Raw genomic sequence first — 27,382 nt, forward strand, 5'->3', positions numbered from 1 at the left:
TCATTATAGAAACCTTTAAAACATGAAAATGATATGATATAGTATATGTGAGAGAACACATAATGGAAAAACATAAAAAAACAGGCGTGAGATTTCAAAGCCCAAATTCTCAGAAGGTTTCTCTTGACAAAAGAATGGAAATCTTATCAGCAAAGGCTACATTTGGAACATTATTGTCTCATTAGCAAGCCATTTCTTTGTAGGGAGGGAGATTTTATGGAAAAAAAACAGTAGTATTCAGTAAGTCTGGACAGTAGGATGGCTGAATAATTATAAGTATCTTATAAGCAGTATATTATCTGCATACTTTTCTATATATATACAAAATATTGCAAGACAGAGTTTTCTATTTAAAATGATCTATACCAGGAGTGGGGAATGTCTGCTCCCCAGATCATATGAAACCCTGTGGTCTGGTGATGCTACAGAGCTTGGACATGTACATGGCTTCTTTGTAGCAGACCTGGTGTGGTCCACAAATGATGTCAATGATCCAATGGTCCTTGGCAGAAAAAAAGGTTTCCCCCTCCATCTCTAGAGAAAGGAAATAGAAAATGCAGACTGAAGTTTACAAAGAGAGTTGCTCTTCATTGCATTATTCTAATAAAAAAGAAGTACTCTAAACAGTCAATGATAAACCAATGTTTAACTGAATTCCATTAGCCCATAGAATTCCTTATATAAACAAATTAAGTATGTATTGAATTAAATGCTATTAGAGCTATTTTAAAAAGACAGAATGGAAAAGGAAGTGCAATATTGGACGAACACTCTATATCTATGTGTAGTGTATTGTGAGCTTGCAGGTAGATGCTTAAGGAGGAAATAAGGGGAAAATTGTGACTACCGTAGTATGTTTTTCATTAACTTCTTATTTCTTCTTTTCTGCATTTCTTAAATGAGTGGTGCATCTCCAAGTTTTAAATGACACGTATATGTAAAATGAAGTGTTTTTACAGTGATGTATGGGTGATCACATACGAAGGGCAGAGAAACAGGCTGTTGGTGTAACAATAATGCAGATATTAATAAATTAATAAATCAGACAGCAATTTATGCCAATTAATTTGACCTTTTGCTGCTGGACAGACATATATCTGGTAAAATGCATATGGCTTCTGTTTTAAGATCTCCAAGACATTTGTGAGCAGTCCAACTTTCCAACTGTACTTCAGCCCTTTTACTCAGCTCCAGGCTCAAACATCAAACTGCATCCATCCCATCACGATTGCTTATATGTCCCATTACCCTGATCCCAAACTGAGGTTCTCTCCCCTTCCCTTCATTTCTCCTTCACCTCCCTTTCCTGTCTCAAGAAAAACTACAAGACTCAACCACTCAGCCATTTCAAATTTTTCCTTTCTCGCCCCAGATCCAACAGGTCCTTATGACTCATCCTTCCTCACTTGGATCCCTTTGTCACCCCATCCATGGAGCCACCTCATGGGGGTCCTGATGTGGGACCTCATCTGTCTGGCATCCAGCATTCAACGACCTAATTTCCCCCTCTTCTACCCAGAATCCAAACCACAAAGGGTATGAGTCTGTCTTCTGTTACAGCACACAACCCAACACCAAAGTCCAGCGAGCTAGGGTCCCTGGGCATTCCTAACGCCCTGCTCTAAAATAAGCACGGCCGGCCGCAGCACAGAGCCACTCTTGAGATCCGAGAACAAGTGCCTCATCCAAACGCGGAGCGAGCAGTAGAGGCCACAGCCCCCTGACTCCTCCCTGACTGAATAACTCGTGATCAGCCTCCTGAAATAGTCACACCACACAGCCCGAAGCACGGGACAGGGAAAATGAGCATTAGCTTCCCCAGCCATGCTTGCATGTTCATTTCTAGAAAATGGAATAGAGTCCTCTGAGACCTGGGCAGTCTGTTCCCACGCATCCTCCATCTCCTCCTTATATGAAGTCTCATCGAGCTCAGAGGGAAGGGAAAACAGTTCAGTGTAGGGTTGAAATGATAACATACCAGAGAAAGAAGAATGCCTTGGATTGGAAAGCACACAGCTCTATTACAATCCCAAAGCCCGACAGCATTGCACCTTCACTTCAGAACTGAGCGTTACAGGCACATAATAAGCATCTATAAAGATGTGAGGGGGAGTGAGAGAAGTGCAAGATTACTTTTTTTCTTCCTGAATTCCCTTGTAAATTCAAGGTATCAAAACAAAACGTGTAGGAAGTGAAATTTACTGAGATGATTATATATTGAAAAATATGTAAAAAAAATTATAAAATAAATTTCAGTTTCTAGATTTATATTGAACACAAGGAGATGTCTCAGAGTGCTCAAGCGCACTGCCCTCCCCCCTATCACCCACCCCAGGTTTACTCCCAAGCAGGGTCTGGTCTCCTGAGCACTGTGACAGGATCAACCCACAAGCACTGGTGAGGGTGTAACCCCCCAAGAGACAGAGATTCTTGGTGAACAAAGAGTGACATTTAGAAACAAGCTGAGGAGGAAAATTATTTTTTAATTTAAAAAAAAGGAATGAGCTGAGGGTTATGAATTTAGTACTGTGTACCCAAGGTTCATAATTCTTTTTAAAAGATACCTTAATCCCTTTGATGCATGAATCTGATAGAATCAAGGAATCCATTGACCAGACCGACATTAACATTAGTGGATTTGAGAACAAAATTTCATATGTAGTGCACAGCGTAATGGAGTATGAGGGGAAGTGGTTGCTCTTTGATGACTCTGAAGTGAAGGTTACTGAAGAGGACTTCCTAAATTCGCTTTCCCCTTCTACATCTCCTACATCTACTCCTTACTTGTCATTTTTTTATAAGAAATCATAGAGTGTATTTTCCTTGTGTATATTTAAACAGATCTGGACAAAGATAAAGTTGGTTACATCTATCTTTAGCTTATCATTTTGAAGCTATTGGATATTATTGGTCTCTAGGTGTTTATATAGTGAAATTTAAATAAATGAAAACCATGTTAATTCTAGAATTCATTTTTCTTAGAGACTAGTGATGCATTAGCTTCTGGGAACAAACTTGTGTAAGTTCTTAATTGAAACCCAAAAAAAAGGGAAGAATTTAAACACTTTGAATCTACACCTATATTTTGTTTGCTTTTTAAAATAAAGTGCTTGTATTTATATCTCCAAATTTTGGAGTAATTATCTGATGTTTATAGGTCCTGTGGTTTTTCAACTAAGCAGAATCTCATTTCAGTATAGTTTTGTAAAAAGTCATGAAGCAAAATCTTTTAATGGGCTGTTTAGGGGCAAAGTCTGGACTATGCATTTTATGCTTTGAATCACTTTAAAACGTGTCTCAAAAAACAGACAGTCCCTTTCTGTCTTCCCAAGAATTTTATATGTATTTATGAAAACGATTCTGTAGTAAATCTTTTTTGGGCATGAACTAATTTGTATTTCTTCATAGTCATACTCTGCACATTCTGTATATATTACATCAAACCTAGAGGTGTGATCGAAAATTTAACTTTTTTTTTAAACTGGGAGGTTAATAAAACTTAAACTGTTTAGCAAAAAAAAAAAGATACCTTAATCCCTTTAAGATCTGATTAAGAATAAAAGAAGCAGTAGAGCAGTAGTAGTGGTGATAAGAAACCAGGAGAAGGCTGGAGCAATAGCACAGCGGGTAGGACATTTGCCTTGCATGCGGCCGACCTGGGTTCAATCCCCAGCATCCCATATGGTCTCCTGAGCACCAGCAGGAGTAATTCCTGAGGGCAGAGCTAAGTGTATCCCTTGTGCATCCCCAGGTGTGACCACAAAAAGCAAAAACAAAAGAAAAAAAAAAACTAGGAGAGACAATTTAGACTTATCGGTGCCACACACAAAGCTAAATGACATTTGAGCCACATTTACAAGTTTCCATCCTTCTTACAATTCCATTTTGCAGTTGGCCAAACAGAGGTAGGACTTCTAAGTAGCCTGTCCCTGGGGACTCTGAGGGGCTGAGGAACCGTTTCCAAATCCCAGCTGTCTGACGTCAGCTCAGCTACCAGAGAACCAAGCAGAGAGAACAAGCCACGTTTTACTCATGGAGAATAGACCACAGACAGAAGCAGAGTGACATGGCCCCGAATCCCAGAAAGTGAACTCAGGGAGCTTGGGAAGCAGAATTAAAGTCCCCACTTCCTTTCCCGGACCTGCAGTAATGCAGCATTGGTGGCATTTAGAGCATCTTTCTGGGAGCTTCCCGTGGGCGTAGATGGTTGGCACCTGTCCGACATTCCGACCCACATGCCTGAGATTTCTAGCACGGCCAAAGCAGCAGGCAGTGTGACAAAGAGCTCCGTGTGCAATCCTGAGCCACAAAGCTCAACTTGAGAGCCGTTTCCTCCACTTGGTTCTATTCTGGGCATCAGTGTAAATCCACTCCAGGCCCTTTGCTGAGCTAACCCCTTCCCCAACTGTCTGGTCTCACGCGGTCTCTTTTTCCCACCTTGCCCCCTTGTTGGATCTGGCTTTCCACCAAGTCCTTTCTCTTTATTTTTAACTTCCGCTAGGGAACATATGATCTCCTGCAATACGGCCTGCTGAAAGCATATCGGGGAGGATGAAATGTGGGAAAGATTTCTCTATTTTGGGGGCAGAAGCGGGGAGGGTATCTCTGACACCAGAGGACTGTATCGAGGTAGAGGGTGGAGAGCATGTAAAATCTGTCCACGTGGGAAGTCAAACATGGTAGATGCCGCTAGAATTCTCATACTGGAAGTTGAGCTGTTCCAGGGCAGACTAAGCCTCTAGTGACAGGAAGTGGGGATCCCTGAGGAAACCACCCAGACTGCAGCAGTCATAAATGCAAGTGAGGAAGGAAATGAACACATGAGTCATGAGAGCAGGTTTTCTGGGGCTGGGGAGGGAGGAAGCAGCAGCTGCCTCTGCCGGAGATCTCTGCCAGCTCCTCTCCTGGAAATGAGACACCCAGTTCACCAACAGCTTGTTCCTCAGGTCAGAACTCTGCCCTTTTGGTCCTTTGTTCAACCTTAGAGCTCTCCATAGGGGGCTCTGAACTGAAAATCCACGGGGGTGACTCAAAGATGCCTGAAAATGTTGCTAGGAAAAGAAATCCAAGAACTTCCTTTCATTTCTACAGAAACAAGCACTTATGGAGCTTGTGAGCTGAAGGGTAAACAGAAGCAAACACAGCACAGATTGAAAACTCTGACCTGGGTTCCCCTGTGCTCTGCTTGCAAGAAACGAAATATTGACGTGGCTGCTGGTGGTTTATTTGGCACGGGAGTGCAACATGGCTAAGCAGGTTATGGAAGGCAAAAATCTCAAGGTAGTCCTCTGGTAGGAAATGGAAACCAAACTTGTTTTGTGGTGACAAGGCGAAGATAGGAGAGACGGATGTCAGAGATGTGTTTGCAAAGCCAACAAATATTTAAAGTATTGTTTCTATTTTGCCCTTGAAGCCCCGGGTTCTTACACGGCAGCCTCTCTGTTCTGTTTTGGAAATGCTCAAATGTTTTCAAAGGAAACACATCACGGGAAGTGTCTTTAAAAAAATAAAACAGAACCTTGACGCTGAGCTCTGAGTGTGCCCCAGGCCTGTGGGGCCTCATTGTCCTTAAAACCAACACGATAGGAAGGCCTGGGAATGAGCAGGGAGGGGCCCGTTTCCTGGGTTCAGATTAGGCTTTTGCTTGCTTTCTCCTCCCTCCTCGCAGGAAGCATCAGAAAGAAAATAGTTACTCATCACTTGCCCTTTTATTGTCCCAAAGTCTGTGAGCCCTGGTGTATTTATTCTTCCAATGAGAGGCAGGCTCTGGCCTGGGGTCTGCTGGCTTTTTATCTGTTTCATGCTGATTCTCACAAGGCAAAGACATTCCATTGAGCTGAGCAAAGAGGAAGCTGGAATCAGAGGTCAGAGTCCCAGGGCTGGCTGGTGCTGAAGCATGACTTCACCTTCCCCCTCCCCATCGCCCCCTGCCCCCTCCAACACACACACACACACACACACACACACACACACACACACACACACATGCTCCCACACTGAGTTACAACCCGCCTTTCTTGAGGATCAATAAAAGCTGGCGGAGTCACGTGACTTTGAGGTTCAGGAGAGAAACTCTTTACTGAAGCAATTAAACCATCACTTGGAGGTCACTGGAATACTCAGGCTTCGTGGAGGGAAACATAATGGGAACATTTGCGCCCTGACCGCACAGAGCCATGCACGGCTAAGGGGGTCCCCACCCCGCTTTAGCAAGAAGCACCCACAACGTGTCACTCAGCAGAGCGGCAGGTTAATTACCCCAGCCATTGGGAAGCCACGGGGCAGGAAGTACAAACCTATTACCGAATTAGTTCAAACCTGAGTATAAGCGTATAAGCTGAGCTTTCTGACCTGCGCCCGTTGGTGCCAGCTCCATTTCAATAGAAATTTTTTTTGAAAAATAAATAAACTGCAAACTAATCCTCCTGGCCTTTGTTCCTACTGTTCTTGGATATTAGTCTCATATTATGTTTTTCTATATTCCACAAATGAGTGCAATCTTTCTATGTCTGTCCTCCTTGGAAGTTATCGCTGTGGATAAGAACTGTGTGCTGAAAGTAGATAAAGGAACAAGCATGATAAACTCTCAGTAACTGTATTTCAAACCATAATGCCCAAAAGAAGAGAGAGAGAGAGAGAGAGAGAGAGAGAAAAGAGAGAGAGAGAAAGAGAGAGAGAGAGAGAGAGAGGAAAGTGCCTGCCATAGAGGCAGGCTGGGAGAGAAGGGATGGTGGGAGGGAAACTGGGTCACTGGTAATCTGTACTGGTGGAGGGATGGATACTAGATCATTGTATGACTGAAACCCAATCATGAGCAGTTTTGTAACTGTGTATCTCACGGTGATTCAATAATAAATAAAATTTTTTAAAAAAGTAAACCAATTCCTCCTGTTTTTCCCTTTTTTTCATTAGAGCAGTGTGGAATTCTAGACAGAGTCCTCTTCCAGGAGAGCCAAGTTCTCTCCAATTTAGTGCGGTGAGGTAGCGTAGCAGCCAGGGGGCGCTGTAGGCGGCGGGGGTTGGGGGGGTGCCAGGCACCACACACGCTCCTCATGTCCTGTGGTGTGCAGGTTCGCCCTCAGCCCTGACCCAACCCGGCACAGAGATGAGGGAAGGCATTCGCGCTTTTTTTCAGCTCGCTCTGTGTGTGTGTGTGTGTGTGTGTGTGTGTGTGTGTGTGTGTGTGTGTGTGTGTGTGTGACGCTTTGTGTCAGGCAGTTGTGTGCCTTGGGGACTGTCAGGAAGAGGGGAGCTGTGTATTATTACTCGGGCTTGAGAATTTCGTGTGTTCTTACTGGCTACTTTTTCGCCTTTAGCTCCAAGAAGCAGAGCGTCATGGCCCCTGAGAAAAGAGCTTTCTCCTGTGTCACAGGTCAGTGAGGTCAGCTCCCGAGGGCCATGACATGGCTTGCCTGGCCTATGGGGCCAAGGGTGCCCCCCGCTGAGGGCTGACCACCGGCTTCCTCATGTAAGACTGAGAAAGAACCTCACATATGCCATAGCAGGCCACACGTCAGCAAAACAAGTAGTAGGCTTGTTTTGTTTCTGTTTGCCGCCCCCCCACCCCCAAAGAATTCCCTGAAACTGTCCTTGGCCAAGGCTGGAAATTCCCTAGATGGTTCTAGCCAATCTATGATAAGTAGGGTACCTCTGGGCACAGCAGGTAGGCATGACCAATTAGCTCACAGACTTGTGACTGCTTTGTTGCAATTCTTGAGAAAACTGCCAACATTGCTTATGTAACCATATGCCAGATAGTGTTCCCTGGAACTTGGGTCGGGGTCCTTGTCAAGATTCCACTTCATTGGATGAAGCTTGGACCCTACCTCGAGCTAGCAATAAAGGTTCCTTTGCTCTTGCATTCTCACATGTGGAACTGGTCTCTCTGCAAACAGGAAATAACACTCACCTCCCACCTCACTCTTCCTGCCCCCTCAGCCCTCTTCCGGTCTGCATCCCCCTAGCATCAGGGTTCCTGGAGAGAGGAAGGGAGGTAGCAGGCCCAGACACCCAAAACACCTGTCTTGGAAGCAAGGAACCCAAATTGTATTTTCTCTGCCTGCTCCCCAGATGTCCTGGTCATTGCTGTTCCAGTTCTCTGCAGCTAAACTCTAACTGTTATCTTTCCCAAAATACTCTTAATTCGGTGTATGTGGGGGGGGGGGGGAGGGGGAGGGATCCCAAGTGCTCAGGGATTCCAGGTCACTCCTGGCAATGCTCGGCCAGCAGGCCCAGTGATCAGATGTGAGTGTCTGAGGATGCGGCCCCGCTGGGACCCTTTGTATCAATTCTTGACGCTTTGCCGCCATATGCAATGCAACAGCACTTGGGGGCCTCTAGGGGAATACTCAGGGGTGCTGGTAGGACCATGGGGTGCTAGGGTTTGCTATCTGGTCCTGAACACTGGGGGATCCCCCTGAAATGTTCGGTCTTGCTTCAGGTTCGCTCACATTTCAGTGTGGTCGGGCCCATTTCTGCCCCGTCTGGCCGTGGCCCTTCTATGCCTCCTCTTCCTCAGTTGTTTCATCCCATCCTCTCAAAGCCTCCTCTCTCGAGTTTTGATAGCTGATGCATGATGACTATTAACCCAAATGACCTCCAAAACGCCTATTTCCACTCCAGACCAGTCCAGGAGTTCTCAGTCCTGCTGGCTGGGCCCTCGAGGCCCAACTTCCCTGGGTATAACCAACACACTGGACGCTATTCGAAGGCACACAAGTGCTGTCTGGCAGTGTCCTTGGCATCTGGCGATTCTTCTGCTTGTCACTGGCCCTGCTTGAGCCATGACTGACTCCAAGTGGCAGGCTGTGTGGCTTACGCCACAGACGCAGTGAGGAAGCTGTGTCTCACCCCCAGCGTCCATGGGCGGTAAGGACAAAGTTTTGGGCTCTCACTCCCTGCCTCCAGAAACCCTGGGACAGCCAACTAGAACTTGGAGGCAAGCTTCTGGGGTTCCTGGGTGCTGCCTGCCTGGTCCCCGACGTCTGAACCTTCGGTGCCCTAACTAACTTATCTCGGATCCGATGAAGCCAAGCAGCCCCTCTCACAATCCTTTATCTCCGTGGCCAGGTGATTTGTAAGCTGGAACCACAAAGATGACTTGTCCGCAGTGTGATTTATGTGAAGTTTAAGACAAAAAAAAAAAAAGGACAGGAAAAAAGTTACAGGGGACCATGCACTCTAACTTCTCATTCCCGAGGCATGAAATCCACAGAATCAATCTGGCTTTTCCGTGGGTCTTGGCCCTGACGGCCCTGACGGCTTCGTTGATCACCCCATTGCCTCACATTTTGCTGCCTTGCTGCTTGTCCCAGCACCTTGTTTCCTCAACATGCTTAAGCTTCTCCATTGGTAAACATTATACTCATAAATTTCCATTGATCTCGCCTCACCCACAGGTGCCTCAGCCATGAGACCCTGACCCTGGACATTTTGGTAATTCTGAGAAGGACCAAGACACACAAGCCTGCCCTGGAGGTGGTGCTTCGCTCACCATCTTTCCTCTTTTCTCCTCTCATGGCTCTCTCCAGTTCACGAAGGACTGTCCCTGCTCCCCTGTCCTCTGGTCCCCATTTGCCTCTTCAATGATTTTGTTTCCCGAAAAGTTTCTCTGATCCTGTTTTCTCGTTGAAAGACTCCTATACAGGGGCTGGAGCGATAGCAGAGTGGGTAAGGTATTTGTCTTACACGCAGCTGACCCAGGTTCGGTTCTCAGCATTCCATATGGTCCCCTGAGCACCATCAGGAGTAATTCCTAAGTGCATGAGCCAGGAGTAACCCCTGTGCATTGCTGGGTGTGCCCCCCAAAAAAAAACAAAAAAAAGACTCCTGTTACAACCAACCAACCAACCAACCACATGTTACCACAATGCCCAGAGCAACCGCCCAAGATTTGCCCAAAGCTTTGCACCTGCCTTTGGAACCACTTTCTTTCACTCCGCCAACCCGGTCCTCACACCACCACCTGCCGTCAGTGGAAAAGAGAGTTTAAGCATCTTATGCTGCTGATTTATGGAAAACTTTCGTTCACCCCCACATCCTCGAGAGCCTCATCTTGTGTCATGACCCCGAGGGGAATCTCGGAACTGAGTATGGGGTTTGCCAAAAATGCCATACCCGTAAATGGTTTCTGAGTGTCCCACGGCCAAAACTGAATTCATAATCGACATCTAACAAATCTGAAATGTTTCTGGTACCCCTGAATCGTGGTGTATTTCTCAGTTGAAAGGGGGTCATGAGGTTGGGAAAAGTCTCAGCAGTCTGATCCTAAAACCAACATCAGCTCCTTCACCAGGCACTAAGCAGTCTGTCCAGTTTGGGTCCCCCGAGTTGTCCGCACACAGTCACACTCTGAGCACAGTGCTCCCTCCTTGCTGTTCCTTCCTCCCCTCAGCCCCCTCACCCGGCCTCACTCCCAAATTTATAGAGTGAAGTTCTCCATACACCCGCTATAGCAGGAAATCTTCCCTGGCTTCCGGTCCCCATGAATCTCATTTTCTGCCATCCCTCTGATTATTTTTATGAAAACTTGCATCTTTGGAGCATAAATGCTGAGTACTGTGGTCTGAGAAAGCCTCACAAATAGGATCTTCTTGAACCCAAGACTCGGTGGTCCAGAAGCACAGATGGAAGCGCCTGTCCTGGGCTCAGAACCATCCGCTCAGTGCTGGCAGGACACATGTCACTGGCATCATTAGGACTATGGTTGGCACCCTGGCACCCATTTGAAACTTCCCCGCAACAAGCAGGCTGTGTGCCTGACCACAAGTGTATCCCAATGTCTGATGCTGGCACGTCTCTGCCTCGAGTTCACAGGAAAGGAAACCAAAGCAGAAAGATGGACTTTTTCCAGACCACACACCTCGAAAATGACCACATCTGGGCTCAGCCACAGCTCCACCCACTGCAGTGCTGAATTTGGAGGTCCAGAAGGGGAGGCCTCCCAAGTAGTGCTGAGGAAGCCCAGGGGCCTCCAGCAGCAATTCTTAGATAAGCAGGCCGGAGGTTCGATGCACGGGCTGCATGATGTGGTGCCACATCAGAGATAACTTAAGCTACCCCATGCCACTGGGAGAGGGACCTCTAGTTATGCTTGGGGGCCCATGGGGTACCAGGGATAGTGCCTGGATTGGGCACATATGAGGCAAGCACCCTATCTGCCATGTTGCCTTCCAGTACTTAGGGTTGGGGATGGGGAGGGAGGAGAGCTTCTGAGCCCTTAGGGGGCCTGGGTCTCTCACGGGCTGGCTGAAAAGTGGCTCAGTGCTCACCAGCAATGAGGTGTAGTTTGGGTGCAGGGTGCAAGGGGGATCCAGGGCTACATCTGAATGCTGGGACAGGCCGGTGCTGGGAATAGAACTTGGACCCTGCTGCCCACCAAGCTGTCTTCCCAGCCTGGAGCTGGATCAAAATTTGGATCAAAGCCAGCATTCGGCCCTGCCTTCCTAATGGGGTCCTGCATTGCTCTGTGACTTTACGCATACACCCCTAGGCCTGCTTGCTGCCCAGAGCAGTGAGTGATGTGTGTTGAAGTTTCTGTTCTCTTAGGTTGGTGCAGTTCCATTTCGCGGAATGGCACAATGCCATGGAAAGACCACCCAAGGCTGTACTTCTCAGAAAGACCCCAAGTGAAGCCCAATCCTGATCGCTCCCCTGCCCACACCCCCACTGACGAGAACATTGCTATGTGTTCCCCAGGTTTGTGTCTGTAGAGAAATATGTCTTTTCTATTTATCCTGTTGGGTTGTTTAGCTTTCTCAGGACTCATATTTTTGCAAATTTATGTTGTTTCATCTGTTTGGAGGAAAGTTTTGTCACTATCTCTTCAGATTTTGCTTCTGTTCCCACTGATCTCTCTTTTACTTGAGGGCTTTCAATGAAGCACATTGTGCTCTTCGCGTCTTTTCTTTCCATCCTTCTGCATCTCTGTGTTTTTGCTACATACAGACTCCCCTGAATTTTCCTGCTATCCCTGACAGTAGGCAAAAATCAACACAAAACAAAAGTCATTCCATTACATCTTAATTTCTTAATTTCTACAATTTCTTAATTTCTTAATTTCTACAACATATCCAGTTCAAAAAACAAATAAAAATTTGTTTTTTGGTCTAGTCTTTTTTTTCCCCCATTTTTATGACTTTACTCATTATAGTTTTCAGGACTTGTTGAAAGTGTGACTTTTATCCCCATAACCCTGGAAACCATCATGGCTTTGTCTGGGATATCGTGTGTTCACTTTTGTTCTCTGGGACTCCTGTAGTCCCAAGGACCCTGACCATCTGTATTATGCTGTTTCCTGGTGTACCTTATTACCTTTCACAGTATTGTACATGAGAAATGAGTGGTGGGAATAAGGTCTAGGGTGATTTTATTTCTCCCTTGAATAAGATTTTTGAGGATCAGCTCTCCAGTGCCTAGATGTTTTAGAAGCAATCGAATGTTCCTGGTCATTTCATGGCCTGGGCTGGGGAGAGAAAACACCTAGGAACTCAGTTAGACACACAGAGTCTGTGGAAGCCTGTGTATTCTAATGAATTCAGAAAGAAGATGGTACATCAGAATATCCAGCCCCTGGACTCAAACTTTGCTTCTCTTTGCCCGTGAGAATCTCAGAACTGCCAACCCAGCTGGGTCAGCAAACGGTCCCGGGCAGAGCAGTCTAAACACAACCCGGCTCCTCTCTCCCATACGAACTCAGAAATGTCATGCTACCTTGTGAGCTGTTTAGCACATTTGAGAGTCAAATTCTTATCCAAGAATTTTTAATTAGACAACTAATGAAAAGGTGGGCAGGATCCCATTTGGGAAAGATGCCCTCACCTTAAACGTCTGTGCAATGGTTTGCCAACTTAGACTGAAGAGTCATTTAGATTATTATTACAGTCATAAATCAACTGATGAGTTAAGCAGATGAATGATTTAATCTTGTAAAATAATACTTTAAACCGTGCCATTAGAGTAGACTACTTTGAGATACATGGAGCAACTTTTGAGTTGTCTTGAGTTAAATCTGAAAACAAGCCAGCTGGAGTCTGTGCAAACAGTTCTCGGGAAGCGAAAATAGAAAGGCCTGTTAGCCAAAAGAATCTGGTTTATATTGGAATGAAATGTCTCTAAATAAAAATGAAAGATGGAAGGCCTTTTATTAAAACAGATAAGAAAATTAAAAGTCAAGAAACTTTAAAATACAGCCTCAATCACTCTTACATTAAGCAAAAAGCATTAACTTTTAAATAGAATGTATTAAAGTTGCTTAGGAACAATAGAATTTTTTTTGTATCCTAACCAACCAATAGACTTATCTGTTCTTTTCCACCCCAATCTCCCAGTCAATTCTGTACTGACCCCAATTTGTTGAAGCAGCAGATCAAGATATACTGATTTCCAAGTAAGCTTGGGAGATCTCCAGAGGTTTAATAACAATTAAATTTAAACTAGCTCTTGTAAATCCATTATACTACACTTTCTTAATCTCTCTTTGCAGCCAGTTCTGCTCAAAGTTATGTTAAAGGACTTCTGTGAAATTTGCGCTTCATTACTTATACGAAAATATACAATAGAGACAACTGAACAAGATTCTTTCTCCAGATTTGAACTCAGATGCAATATACCAAGCAGCTGCAGCTATTTTTTGACCCTGAGGCAATAAATTCAAAATGAAAATCCAGTCCAGTAAGAATGGCAGAGCAAAAACTAAGCTGATCATCTAACCAAACCCTGAAACTATCTACCTCCCTATTTGATTTTGGGTTAAAAGGTCCTTTGATTTTTAATTGATTACTTATTATATGACAGCAGAAACACCCATAACCAATATGCTTACAAACTATGTGCATATAGTGATGTTGAGCTGAAGACCAAACTCATGTAAATGTCACTTACCATAATACAAGAGTCCTGAGGCTCAAGGTCCAGGTCAGTGATATTCAAGAGAATACGATGTTTTCTTTCTACTCGAATGACCCAAGAACAGTCTGTATTACTCCGATATGGTCTGGGGTAATTTGGAGAATGAATTTCTCCCCTGGGAGCTCGGAAAATTCCACCACAACCTGTAAGTGGGAAAACCAATATAATTATGAGATGAATCCATAACATATGACCTTAACACTGGACTCTAGTAACAGAAAATAACATGATACTTTGACCCCTAGTTTTGTGTAAGTATGCTAAATACATTCTGAGAAATAGAGAATCTGTCATTCATTCACACATCCACCAAAATGAAGAATGACAAAGAGAACACTTCAAACACTAATGCTAAGATCATCTTTTAAATGCTGAAAATTAAGAGCCAATGCAATCATATTTTTTTTTGCAATCATATTTTCACAAACCCATCAGATGTCTCTCCTGTCTACGCAGAGAACAAAACATACTGTAAAAATAAGTCATGCCCATCTCAGAATTTTGACATGGCACACCTTTACAAATAACATCTGCCTTTAAAAATATAATAAGGGCAAAGTGATAGTATCGTGGATTGGGTATTTGCTTTGCACCCAGCTGACCTGGGTTCTGTCCCCGACATCCCATATGGTCCCGAGCACCACCAGGAGTCATTTCTAATGCAGAACCAGGAGTAACCCCTGAGCATCGCTAGATGTGACCCAAAATGTCTAAATAAATAAGTAAATAAGTAAGTAAGTTCTTCCCGTTGTTCATTGATTTTCTCGAGCGGGCCCAGTAACGTCTCCATTAGAGACTTTGTTGTTACTGTGTTTGGCATATCAGTATGTCTAAATAAATAAATAAATATTTAATATTCTAGACTTCAGTAGTTATTTTTAATCTTATGACATTTCCAATACCTATCTGCATCTAGCCCTATAATCTGTCATTTCAGGAACTGCAATGTAGCTCAGCAGGAGAGCACTTTTGTGTGAGACCCCAGAGATGATCCCCAAACTTGAATATATATATAAGATCAGGGATGTGGTTCAAGGGCAAAGTGCTAGATTTCCAATCATGAGACAAGGGAGCTAGCACTAGTACAAAAAAAAAAAGTATACAAACATATATCCTACTATTCCTTGGATTTATGATAGAGCGATAGCACAGCAGGTAGGGCATTTGCCTTGCATGCAGCTGACCCGGGTTCGATTCCTCCATCCCTCTCGGAGAGCCCAGCAAGCTACCGAGAGTATCCTGCCATCACCGCAGACACTTGCAAGCTCTCCACAGTGTATTTGATATGCCAAAAACAGTAACAAATCTCACAATGGAGATGTTACCGGTGCCTGCTCGAGCAAATCAATGAACAATGGGAGGACAGTGCTACAGTGCTATAACCCAATAATGAAAAGACACAATATTCTTTTCTAAAAAACTCAGGTTCATTTTAGGGTTATGTAAGTACTACATTGATCTCATTAAAATAATTATAACTCTATTCCTTTTTTTCCTTACATTGATTCCTTCTCTCTCCTTAGACCAGAGAGAGTGCCACCAGGGGTCCTGGGGGCAAGTCTCTATAGCACTTTTCAGCTCTGTGACCTCAACACTAATAGCCCTAAGCTCTGTGACCTCATCAGTAACAGCCCTAAGCTTTGTGACCTCATCACTAACAGGCCTAAGCTTTGTGACTTCATCACTAACAGGCCTAAGCTCTGTGACCTCATGAGTAACATCCCGAGCTCACTAACATCCATCATAATCACTGGGGCTGATGAGGGTGGGGGATTAACTGCTCTCACCAAGAGGCTGTTGAGAATGAAGAGATCACTTTTGCCCACCAGTTAGGAAAAGAATCTGGTACTTAGGAAGCCTCTGGAAGTGAAGCCCCTTCCCAGACACTGTGGAGGCAACAGTTGCTGAATGAGTTTAGGCTTCACTTTAAAAAGATGATTCGGGGAGGGGTGGATTGGGGGGGGCGCAGATACTGGGGACACTGGTGGTGGAAAATGTGCACTGGTGGAGGATAGGTGTTCGATCATTGTATGACTGAAACTCAAACTTGAAAGCTTTGTAAGTGTATCCATGGTGATTCTTTAAACAATGATTCCTTAAACAATTGGCATCAGGAAACTCATCAAGGAGACCTATGCTCTTCCTCAGACATCATCCTGAGTTTGATGTTTACAGCTGTAACATTCGCTCAAGCACCAACTCATTCAGCACTTTGCTGACACCCACATCCAAGGCTTCATGGCCCGGGCACCAAAGAGCAGATGCTCTCTGCTCTCACCTGCGGCCTTGCAGGCTTTCCCTTCCCCCACAAGTGCTGGAACTGTCAAGGGGGTAATTGCCAAACTGCTCGAGGATGCTCTTGCAACCCGCAGCCTCGGAAGCCAGGAAGCACTTGCGATGGAGCCATCTAAGCTGAGCTGTCTAAGCTCTCTTCCCTGCCCATGAGCATCCACGACAGCTCCATGGCAGGAAATCCAACTTAGGCTGCAACTCACCACCAGGGACTGCTTGCCACGAGGCATTGAAGCCTCTCCCGTGGATGCTGTTGTCTGTCCTGAATCGGATGGTCAGCTCGTTTCCCGTGCTGGACACCTGCATGGGCAACTCAGGCGGCCTCCGGGTGCATAGATGGGCTATCCTGGGAGCATGGAGGTCGGGGCCGCCATAAACCTGCGGGGGGTGGGGGGGGCAAGAAAGAGACCTCCTTTGAGTTACCTGGAGGGAATGCCAGGCCCTCCCCTACGCCCCTGTGTTCACATCCCTGGGAGCCTCGGAGCAGTGCAGATGGAAAAAACTCAGCCTTCCCGGGTGGGGGAAGTAGAAACAGACAGGATATTTGGAGGCGCTCCCTCTGGCCCAAAGCACAGGAGCTCAGGCCTCACAAAGTCCTTGCTCATCCTGGTATTCAGAGTGGGGAATCAAACTATAGAGCTACAGGGTGATTCCAAAACCTTCCCCATCTCTCTCTCACTCCCTCTTACTCCTCTCTCCCTTCCTTTCTTTCCCTCTCCCCCTCTCCCTCTCTTCTTTATCTCTCCCGCCCTTTCTCCTCTCTTCCTCTCTCCCTCCCTCTCGCCCTCTCTCTCTCCCTTCCTCTTTCCCTCTCTCTCCCTCTCTATCTCCCTTCCACACTCTCTCCCTCTCCGTCTCTCCCTCTCCCTCTCTCCCTCTCCCTCTCTCTATCTCTCCCCCCCCCCCCTCCCAGACTCTTAGGGGATTTTTTCTATTTCTCTATTCACTGTCTTGGGCAGAGGTACTGCTGATAATAACTTCAAGTCTGAACCCTTTTCTTTTCAACTCAGTAGCAGAGTCTTGGGGAACATCTATTTTATTTGTGAAAGTTGAGTTCATTGTCACTATTGATTTCCCAGTGATATTTTTCAGGATCTTCCACTTTGCATATGAATATTTTATAAAAACAAGGCTTTTGATGTCAAATCTATGCTTGGAGGGAAGCAGAAGTACCTGCTGCATGGGAGATGGGAGGGACCCCGAGACCACCTCTGTGCCCTTACAGAAATCTGGCCAAGAAGCAGATTGACACCTGAGGAGCTGAGAGGGAGGTCCACTCCCCCCATTAATTTACACATGTGAACTCGACCTGGCTATCTCCAAAAGGGCTCGAGCCTCATGTGTAGTTTCCTAAGGAACTTCTGATACACTAGTTACATTACTTCTAGGAGAATGATTTTCATTTAACATATACAAGGGCTAGAGTGATAGTACAGTTGGCAGGGAACTTGCTTTGCATGCAGCCGACCTAGGTTTGATTCCCAGCACCCCATATGGTCCTCTGGGCCCCACCAGGAAGTGACCCCAGAACACAGAGCCAGGAGTCAGCCACGAGCACAGCTGGGTGAAGTCCCCAAACCAATAATGACAACAACATATACAATGATTGCGCACATGCAGAGTTGGCGATAAACGCAGTTCACTGTTCTTGTCATACCTATAATTGATGACCCAGTCACCTGGGCCCGGCCCCAGGATGGACCCCTCAGAAGTCCTGCCTCTAACTTTCGCACTCCAGCACCTCGTAGGGTAACCCTTCGGCAGCAGGACACAGGTCATGGCTCTGTCCCAGGGACTGCCAGCTCCCCCTTAACCTATCTCACCTACCTCCCCTATCTGACTGGGACGCCACCTGACTCTTCCATACCCCATTGCCTACTTCTCCCCTCACTCCTGGTAGGAAGGCCTGAGGGGGCCTCAGCCACCCCCGGGGCCCTGCTTATGGGGGACACACTCACATATGGCAGGTGGCAGAGTTCTGGAGGCAGGGGGAGAAAAGAAGGCTGAGGGAGACACACTGACTCCCTACATCAGGCCAGGTCACACTGGACAAGAAAGTTCTCTTGGAGTGACAGTTTCCAGGAGGACTAAATGTGACTGCTTCCCTGGATCCATGGAAAGCACAGGGCTAGAGCCAGGAGAAGCTGATTGTCCCCTCCACGGTGCCACCTGGCTCCCCAGGCCTTCTGTGCAGTACTAGGAGCTGGGGGGGGGGGGGGGGGGGACTGTCAGCCCGCCCTCAGGGCAGCTGCTGATTGTGGCCCAGGCTGTGGGCATCACTAGGGTCCCCTCAGGGAGAGGGAGTGAGAACAAGAGGCCCTGAATCAATAATGAAGGCTTTGTCAGATTAATTCCCCAGCCCCAGGGAAAGGCCCCAAAGAATGAGCCGCTGTTCCTTAGAGGGCCGGGAAGGATGGGGCCATTTGTGGGGTCTCTCTGAGGTGGGGCTCTTGGAACTGCTCCCGTGGGTGGCCCTGGGCTCTGACTCACACAGAGGACAGCGCACTGCTTCTGGGGCCGGGTCCCCGCCTGCTCCCTTGCCCTGTGCCCCTGACCCCTGCCAGTCCAGTAAACAGCTCAGCTCTGCAAAGATCTGCCAGCCCCAGGGCTGAGTGGCAAACAAAGCAAACTGGCACTTCAGCAAAATTGTTTTCCCCGGCTGGTGGGTCCCCTGGAGATTGCGGGCATGACTCAGCGGGGCCTGGCCACTGAACACTGGGCGGTTACTCAGGCCAGCCCGAGACCCCGGGGAGCTGGTGCCAGTTCTGATTGTGCCAGGCGGGGAACGGCCCACCCTCACTGGTCTCTTGTGCCAGGCCAGGCTCCTTTCTTCCTTTCCCAGAGGCTGGGGAAGAGTCGGGGTGTTTCCATGACCAGAAATAAAGAACAAACTTCTGGCATCCACGATGAGCCCTGCAGCCAGCACAGGCCTCTGAGAGCGGGAGAAGGATGGAAGGAATTTCAGGGTGCGGACCGTCCGGCTCAGCCTGTGACTAAGCTCGCGGGCGCGGGGAGGGGGGAGAGCGAGTCTTGTGATCAGAGATGAAAAAAATGCATTTTTAGCAACTGCTCAGGATACAGAAGATTTCAAAGTCTCCTTTTTTTCCCCCATCTGTTTGGAACATTTCTTTCTGCTCTGTGAGCTCCGCTTATCATCCCCATGAAGCCGGCATTCCCGGGTGATGAGTAACCCAAAGATGAGTCCTGTGCCAGTCGGCACTTTTCTGGATGTGCAGTTTTGAGGGAAACAGCATTGGCGCCTGCGTAAAGCTGGTGGAACTCAAGTGAGCCCCTTGCAGGTGGCATAAGGCCCGGCCTGACTGTTCAACAAGGGGAGAAAGGGGGAAAGCAGAGCCTGAGAACACACACACACACACACACACACACACACACACACACACACACCAGGGCAACAAAATATGAACCTGCTAATGTTCTCTGCTGAACACTGCTCTCATATTCTCAGTCAAGACAGAGTGTGGCAATGAGTCTTTTCATCAGCCTAGAAGTATAGCAGCTCCGGCTGGAAGTCAGGCAGGCCTTGTGCATTTCAGTCTTAAGAGATAAAAGTTCTCCCTCCACATTTTAGGGCCTCAAAGTATTCCTTTAGAGACTTGGGGTCATAGCAGTGGTGCTCAGGGTTGACGCCTGGCTCTGTGTTCAGGGATCACTCCTGGTGGTACTTCGGGACCACCTGCAGTGCCTGGGATGGGTCTGGGGTCAGCTGCAGACCCCAATCAGACAGAACATGGTAACTCACCTTGTGCTGATAGAAATGTGCCCTCCGAGGCTGCTTCCTGCTCTCAAAGTTCTTGCTGCACCCTATTTTGTTTGCACTCCCGCCCTACCAGGCAGTTCGCAAAGAACAACCTGAGAGTTTTTGCTTTCTCATGTAATAGGGGCGGCAGTGCCCAAAGCACAATGACCCCTCTGATCCTGTGCCAAGCGATGGACCATCAGGCATGGGGGGCTATGAGCCTGAAGGGTGGAGTACATGGGCCACCCAGGAGAGGTGGGTGCTACGCTGCTGAGAAATACCCCTGCTGGCCAGAGGCCGCGGACACATACCTCATACAAGTGTCGCTCAGCCTGAAACACCTTCCGTGCCCCCTCTGAGACAGAGCTAAGACTCCAGGCAGACCATGATAAAAGGTGTGTATGATCATTTGGAAACAACAGTGCACGGGGATTACTACAGCTCAATGCTCAGCACCTCTCCTGGCAGTGCTTAGGGGACCATATGGTGCTGGGGAGGGAACCTAGACTTCCTATACTCCTGCATGTAAAGCATGTGCTCAGCCCACAGAGTTTTCTTTCTGGACCCCAAGGTAAGGGCTGGAACCCAAGGACTCACCCACTCTGTGTGATAGCTCCAAGGTTACCTTCCCCAGAGGAGAGAGCTGCTAAGGGCAGTTCCTGGAGCCTCTGAGCCACTCTATGAAGAAAGTGAAGCCCCTCACCCGACCCAAGCACCCAAGGACCTACTTATTTCTTCAGACCAGAAATGTGGATGTAAAGCACCCCAAGGAACCCTCCCCACCATGTGATCTTGAGAGCAGCAATTCGGACCCGGATCCCCAGCAGTAGGGGGTCCTAGCAGGAAAGACCCACTGTGATCCACAGAGTTTCCTCAGGATACCCTCACCCCTGCTCTCACCAGGCGCTTTGAGGGAACCCCAAGCCAGGGCTTCTAACACATGTGTCTGGCACCTCCATTCCCACAGGGTTGAAACACAACCCCATAATGACAGGACTGGTGGGAAAAGATCTGGGAGTTGTGCAGAGTGATTTCTAGTTCTATACCCCAAATTCAGGCAGAGTGGAGAAAGTGTCTAAATTCCTACCTCCAGGGCATCGTAGCGGCAGCTGGAGTGATACTCCACATCGAAGTCATGGATGGTGAGCTGGACGCTGCTCCCCGGCTCCGTGTGGAGCTGCCAGAGGCACTCCTTGTTGGGGGGGTACGTGTCTGGGTAACCGGGGCTGCTGAAGGAGCCACTGGGGCCTGACAACTCGCCACCACAACCTGTGAAAACATGGAGGGTTTGGTCAATTCCAGACAGATCCTGGCGACCAGGAAAACTCCAGAACTTTGTTGGCCAAAAGAGAATGGCAATGCAATGACCAACGACAAAGGAAAATCACACCGCTGCAACAAAAGCATAACTCAGCATGTATGAGATGAGAAAAATCACTGCTACCAGTGATGAAGCTACGTTAACAACGTTTATCACATCGTTTTGTTGCAATAGCTCTTGTTCCCTATTCTTTCAAAAGCAAATCTCTCTTTTAATATATTTTTTAATTTTCTTATTTTTAATTTTCTTCATTCTATGGAGGCAAAGCGTATATAGCAGCAAGTAGGTAGCCTGGGCAACGTTAAGGAAGAGGATCTGCACGTCTGCAGCATCCGCTATTGGAAACATCATTTCTCAGTCCCTTTCACACCTCGATCTAAAATCCTAAGCATTCAAGTTTCTGTAAGAGCATATATAGGTGATGACAAACCACCATGAGTGATGCCTCATGTAAACTAAGTTCCTTGGCTAATGAATGTTTCCACAGGGGCTCATCCATTGGACTAACTGTCCCACCCGGGTATGCAGGGGATAATGTGGGGGATCATGCAGGGTGGTGGCATCCTCTTTGCTGAGAATCTCAAACTCTTCTAAAATTAAAAAAAAAGCCAAAACAGTCTATTAAGAAGAGAAGAAAGTTAGCAGTAGGGATCCTGACCCAAGGAAATTGCACCTGAGAACCCATGAAACAAATAAATAGAACGATAAAGATAAGTGCAACTGTGGAAAAAGACATCTGTGTTATGGAGGTTCATATGTTTGCCTTAGAAAGTGTTGTAGTTTTAAATTAAGTGCTGAGTTTTAAATTAGAAACTACCTAAAGGGCATAGCTGAGAACAGGAAGGGCACCTGCCTTGCATATTGCTGCCCCCATCCCTGGCATGGCGTATGCCCTCTCCAAAGTCTGGTCAGGAGTGATCCCTGAGTACCACTGGGTGCACTCTCCCTCCTGCAAAAAGGAGAAGATAGCAAAGCATTGCAAAGAGTCACCTGGTGTTCAGGAAACAGTGCTCGCTGATTTAGCTATGCCCTTTAGGTAGTTTCTAATTTAAAACTCAGACAGCGGAATCCATTATCTCCTACATGTCTTCAATAAGTGAATCAAGGGCAACGAAGGCCAAGTGCCCAGCCCAGCCGTTCACCTGGCTTATGACAAAAAGGCCAGGTCACCCCTCCAACCATTAAGCCAGACACTTGGCTGGAGGAATGCAGACGAATTCCAGAGTGAAGAGGGAAAGAGACCCTCCTGGAAGTCAGAACATCTGAAGGAAGTTGATTTTTTTTTCTTTTTGGGTCACACCCAGCGGTGCTCTGGCGTTACTCCTGGCTCTGCACTCAGGAATTACTCCTGGTGATGCTCAAGGGACCGATAATATGGGATGCTGGGGATTGAACCCGGGTTGACTGAGTGCAAGGCAAACGCCCTACCCGCTGTACTATCGCTCTTGCCCCAAAAGTTGAAATTTAAAGACTAGAAAAACTCAGAGGAAAATACTCAGAGAAATAAAATTATCTTCTTTTTCAAAAGCAAGATTATATATAGGTGTGGAAACAGAGGAAACAGTGCTAGCTTGCCTCAGAGAGCTGGGGCACCTTCTTCAATGTATTTTTTTTTTTCATTCAAAAAACATTGTCCAAATATTTTATTGTTTTACCTAGTAATTTGGGCTGGAGCGATAGCACAGTGGGTAGGGCGTTCGCCTTACACGCGGCCAACATGGCCGACCCGAGTTCGATTCCTCCGCCCCTCTCGGAGAGCCCGGCAAGCTACCGAGAGTATTCGATATGCCAAACACAGTAACAACAAAGTCTCCAATGGAGACGTTACTGGGCCCGCTCGAGCAAATCGACGATCAACGGGAGGGCCTTTACCTTACCTTACCTAGTAATTTGTTACTTTATTTGACATAACATTATTCCAGGGGAATTTCTTTCCTAGAGTTCCAAGAGAGATGAAAAAAGTAGAAAAGATCTCTTAAGGCCTAAGCTTGTTGAAACTAGCACAAAACTGCTGATTTATTCTGCTAGTTAAAACAAAACTAAAAACATGTCCAGTTTATGGAATTAGATAATAGTCTCTCCATTAAAAAAAAAACTTTAAAAACACATTGTAGAGAACAGATACATAGCATGATAAAGAACATTTTAGCAATTAATATAGCATTATTTTAAAATATTTGTTGTTTAGATCTACAAATTTACTAATTCCTTTCTTCTTACCATATATTTCTTTCATTATAAAGAATATTCTATGTTAATTGTATATAGCTACCTAATAAATCAATTAAAATTTAGTGAACTTTTTATTGTTGAAGTATGAACTTGGAAGTTTGATTTTATCCAAAATGTTTTCTTTTTTTTTTCTCATATTGAAAGAGACATTTCCTGAATCTTATTTTGTTTTATCATCTCAGTATTCTTTAGAAAGATTTTTATGTCACCTGAATGTGATGTTGTAAAGATGAATAATTGTCATTCTTGTGAAAGTCTTTTGAAAGTTTCTTTAACGTATTTTTTAATTTGAGTTTTAGCAACGTGATTTACAATACGGATTGTGACAGGGTTCCAGCATCAAGCATTTAACCCCACACCCTCATCTCCACCACTGTCTCAGGCCACCCCCAGCCCCTGAGAGTGCGGTGCTTCCTGCTAAGAACAAGTTCTCAGTTTTGTTGTCTTGGGGCACTTGCTATTTTCTTATAGTGTTTCTCTAGATCCCTCACATACAGAGAAACATGACTGACCACCCCCGCCCCCCAACCTCCCCACCCAGGATAGTCTTGACTGATTTGTAAGTTCTCTTACTCTGATCCAATATTTTCATGTTTGAAAAACAAAGCACCTCCCCCTCTGACAGGAATAGATGTGCATTTTCACAGGAACAAATGCAATGCTAGAACTAAGAAAGCAAGATAGAAAACCAAGAAGGTGGGGGAGGGAGGGAGAGAGAGAGAGGGAAAGAGAGGAAGAGGCAGAGAGAGAGGAAGAGAGAGAGGGAGAGACAGGAAGAGGGAGAGGCAGAGAGAGGGAGAGAGAGGTGGAGAGGGAGAGAGAGAGAGGGAGAGGGGGAGAGAGAGAGGGGGAGAGGGGGAGAGAGAGGGAGAGTGTAAGAGAGGGAGAGGGAGAGAGAGTAAAAGAGAGGGAGGGAGAGAGGAAGGGAAATGACAGGAGTTAGGCTGACCCCAGCATTCTCCAGCACCCATATGGTCCCTTGAGCACAGTCAGGAGAAGGCCCTGAGCACCACCACGGGTGACCCTCAAACTAAACAAAACAACCCCCCGAAAAAAATACCAGGGTCAGGCATGCAGCTGTGCACTCGCATCACTCAAAAAAAATGGAGTAAAAATGAACTGAAAAGAAACACTTTGCAAAATGTCCATTTAATTAAAAAGAGCAGAAGAATTTTAGAACCTTGACTGGCAAAATAACTCTGATTTGGACTCCGTGTGTTCCCTTCTCTGAGAGCGGTCAGTTTCCTGCTTCTGTCAGAAAACCTTGACTTTGCAGGCTTGACTTTTTTTTTTTTCCAAATCTCATGTAGGCACCGTGATTTACAATACTGTTAATAAGAGTTAATAAGAGCTTCAGGCATGCAATGCTCCAGCCCCACACCCGCCTGCAGAATGTCGCATCCCTCCACCAAAATCTCAGGACCTTCTCCCGGAGCCCTCCACATCCCCTTAAAGACTCAATTCTGCTGGCTGATTCTCAGGGTCCATTACCACTGACCAATTATTAGCTCCTCACTCTGCTTCTTTACATCCCCAGATGAGAGCGATCACACTCGATTCGTTCTCTATTTACAGACTTTAAATTCGAATCATGGGGCAGCATCTTCTTTTTAATGGCTCCCCAATTCCCGCTTTTATTTCTAGCCAAAGCCTTGTGACAAGCTGTTTAAAATTAGCTGTGCTGACATTGTTTATAGCCTATGGTGAGTGTTAGCAAAACACAGAGACTGCAAACAATGAGGGATGAGGAAATATTTGTTCAGCCCTCACCACACGTGGAAACTTCCTGAAGCCCCAATCAACAGAGATCATACACGCCTCAGGACCACCACGCAACTCCGGGTCTTCAGACACAGTGAACCCTACCCAAGACACTTGTGACACAGTTGTCCAGGCTGTTTTAAGACACAGCCCCTTTTACCAAAATCCCTGATAGGCTGCCCCGTTTGAGCACATTTCTTTCAGCCCGCAGTCTCCGTTCCTCTCATCCATGATTCCAAATAAATCAATTAAAACAATCTTTTGAAGGGAATAACTTTAGGGCCAACCTAATATAAGAGAAATGAAAATTGAAGGCCAAGTGCTCTCCTGCCTTCGTTTTCTTCGGCGTGAGTTGACCAACCTAATATAATTATTTTTAAACGGTGGCTGATTCCACCAAAAATTTTTTATTACATTTTTCCATTGTTTTTTCCAATTGTTTTAGGTTTCCTTGTAAATTCCTTTGTAAATAACAGGATACCGATCCCCATGAACCAGCCCCCATGAGCTGGCAACTGAATATTGGATTCCTGGCATTCGGGGATACTTTGAGAAGTGATAGTGCTTATTTGACTTATACACTTACATATATCTTTGGACTTTTTCCTCGGGTTTTGAAAAACCTCAAAATATTTCATTTAGGGGCCTGAGAGATAGCACAGCATGTAGGGCATTTGCTTTGCACGGCAGACCAGAATTTGATCCCTGGCATCCCATATGGGCCCCAGACATTGCCAGGAATAATTTGTGAGTGCAGAGCCAGGAGTAACCTCCGAGCATCATCAAGTGGGCTCCTTTCTCCCCAAAAAAGATTTCATTTCAAAAAGCAAAATGTTGTTTTTAGATCTGTCATTTTCTCTTCTCATCAATAACCCTTCCATGCATTTTTTTTAGTGAATCACAATGAGATACAGTTAGACTTACAAACTTTCGTGACTACATTTCAGTCATACAATAATCGAGTACTCATCCCTCCACCAGTGCCCATTCTCCACCACCAGTGTTCCCAGTATCCCTCCCACCACCTCCACTGCTTCCCACTCCCCCACCCCTTCCGACGACCTGCCACTGTGGCAGGCACATTCCCTCTTACTCTCTCTCTCCTTTTGGGTGTTATGGTTTGCAATACAGGTACCAAGTGGCCATCATGTTTAGTCTATAATCTACTTTCCATGCATCTTTTAAAACGAAATTCTGCTATTACTCAAAGTGAAACTCAAATGAGCAAAATATTAATTTGTCAGGAGGAGGAAAGACACTGGTGGAGACAACACTCTCGGAAGCTCTCTTTTTCTCCTTTGGGTTCTCATTAAGTCTGAGATTCAACATATCAAAAGGTAATAAATTTATTTAAAAATTCAGTCATGAAGTCAGAGAAATAACACAGAGTAAAGACATATGGCTGGCATAGGCCTAACCTCAACTCAATCCCTGGCATCCCATGGTCCTGTGAACAGACCTGGGTGGGCACCGGATGTTCCCAGACACTGCCAGGACCACCTGGAGCCCCTGGCATTGTAGCGCCTGAGCTAACAGTGTCCTCAGTGCCTTGCATTGAACTAACTGTCCAGGCTCGGCCAAGAATCACCAGGAGTGGCCCTGGGTCCCCTGAGCACTGTTTGAGAGAACCCTCCCCAATACAAAAAGAATTAAAATTAAAATCACATCAAATAAAAAAGGGCATATTGATTCTGTGCTAATTTACAGTGTACTCTGAAGTATTAGAAGGTAATCTTGACCACTACTGTTGAAACTTTTGTTTGTTTTTGGGTCACACCTGGCAGTGCCTGGCTCTGTGCTCAGGAATTTGGGGACCATACGGGGTGCTAGGAATAGAAGAGCGGTTGGTCACTGCAGGGAAAGTGACTCACCCCATGTGCAATCACTCCAGCTCCAATTAGAGTAGAAACTGAATCACTCCATCTTTAGCCTTCTAAATTTTGAAAGGTAAAAATACCTTTCCAGTTCTATTCATTCAGTATTCACTGAGCACATACTATAGTATAAACAGTGCTGAAAAGTCACAAGTATTGTCTTCTGAAAAAAATCATTTATAGCCAGAAAAGTTGCTATTGTCACAGTCTCCCCTGCAAGGCATTTAATTTTTTTAA

The 27,382-nt window shown here is 46.1% G+C and overlaps 1 protein-coding gene across 1 annotated transcript in view; it reads right to left on the minus strand.

The window, feature by feature from the left end:
- The window catches only part of CUBN (cubilin), a 277,528-nt gene that overhangs the window by 134,882 nt on the left and 115,264 nt on the right, over positions 1 to 27,382 (minus strand). Inside the window, exons 29-31 of the mRNA XM_056114630.1 lie at positions 21,045 to 21,226; positions 16,404 to 16,578; positions 13,882 to 14,051 (exon numbers count right to left, since the gene is read on the minus strand). Of these exons, the coding sequence (XP_055970605.1) occupies positions 13,882 to 14,051; positions 16,404 to 16,578; positions 21,045 to 21,226 (527 nt within the window). The remainder of the gene's footprint in view (positions 1 to 13,881; positions 14,052 to 16,403; positions 16,579 to 21,044; positions 21,227 to 27,382) is intronic.

The sequence above is a fragment of the Sorex fumeus genome, unplaced genomic scaffold (genome assembly GCF_029834395.1).
Source record: "Sorex fumeus unplaced genomic scaffold, SorFum_2.1 ptg000026l, whole genome shotgun sequence".
Classification (NCBI taxonomy): Eukaryota; Metazoa; Chordata; class Mammalia; order Eulipotyphla; family Soricidae; genus Sorex; species Sorex fumeus.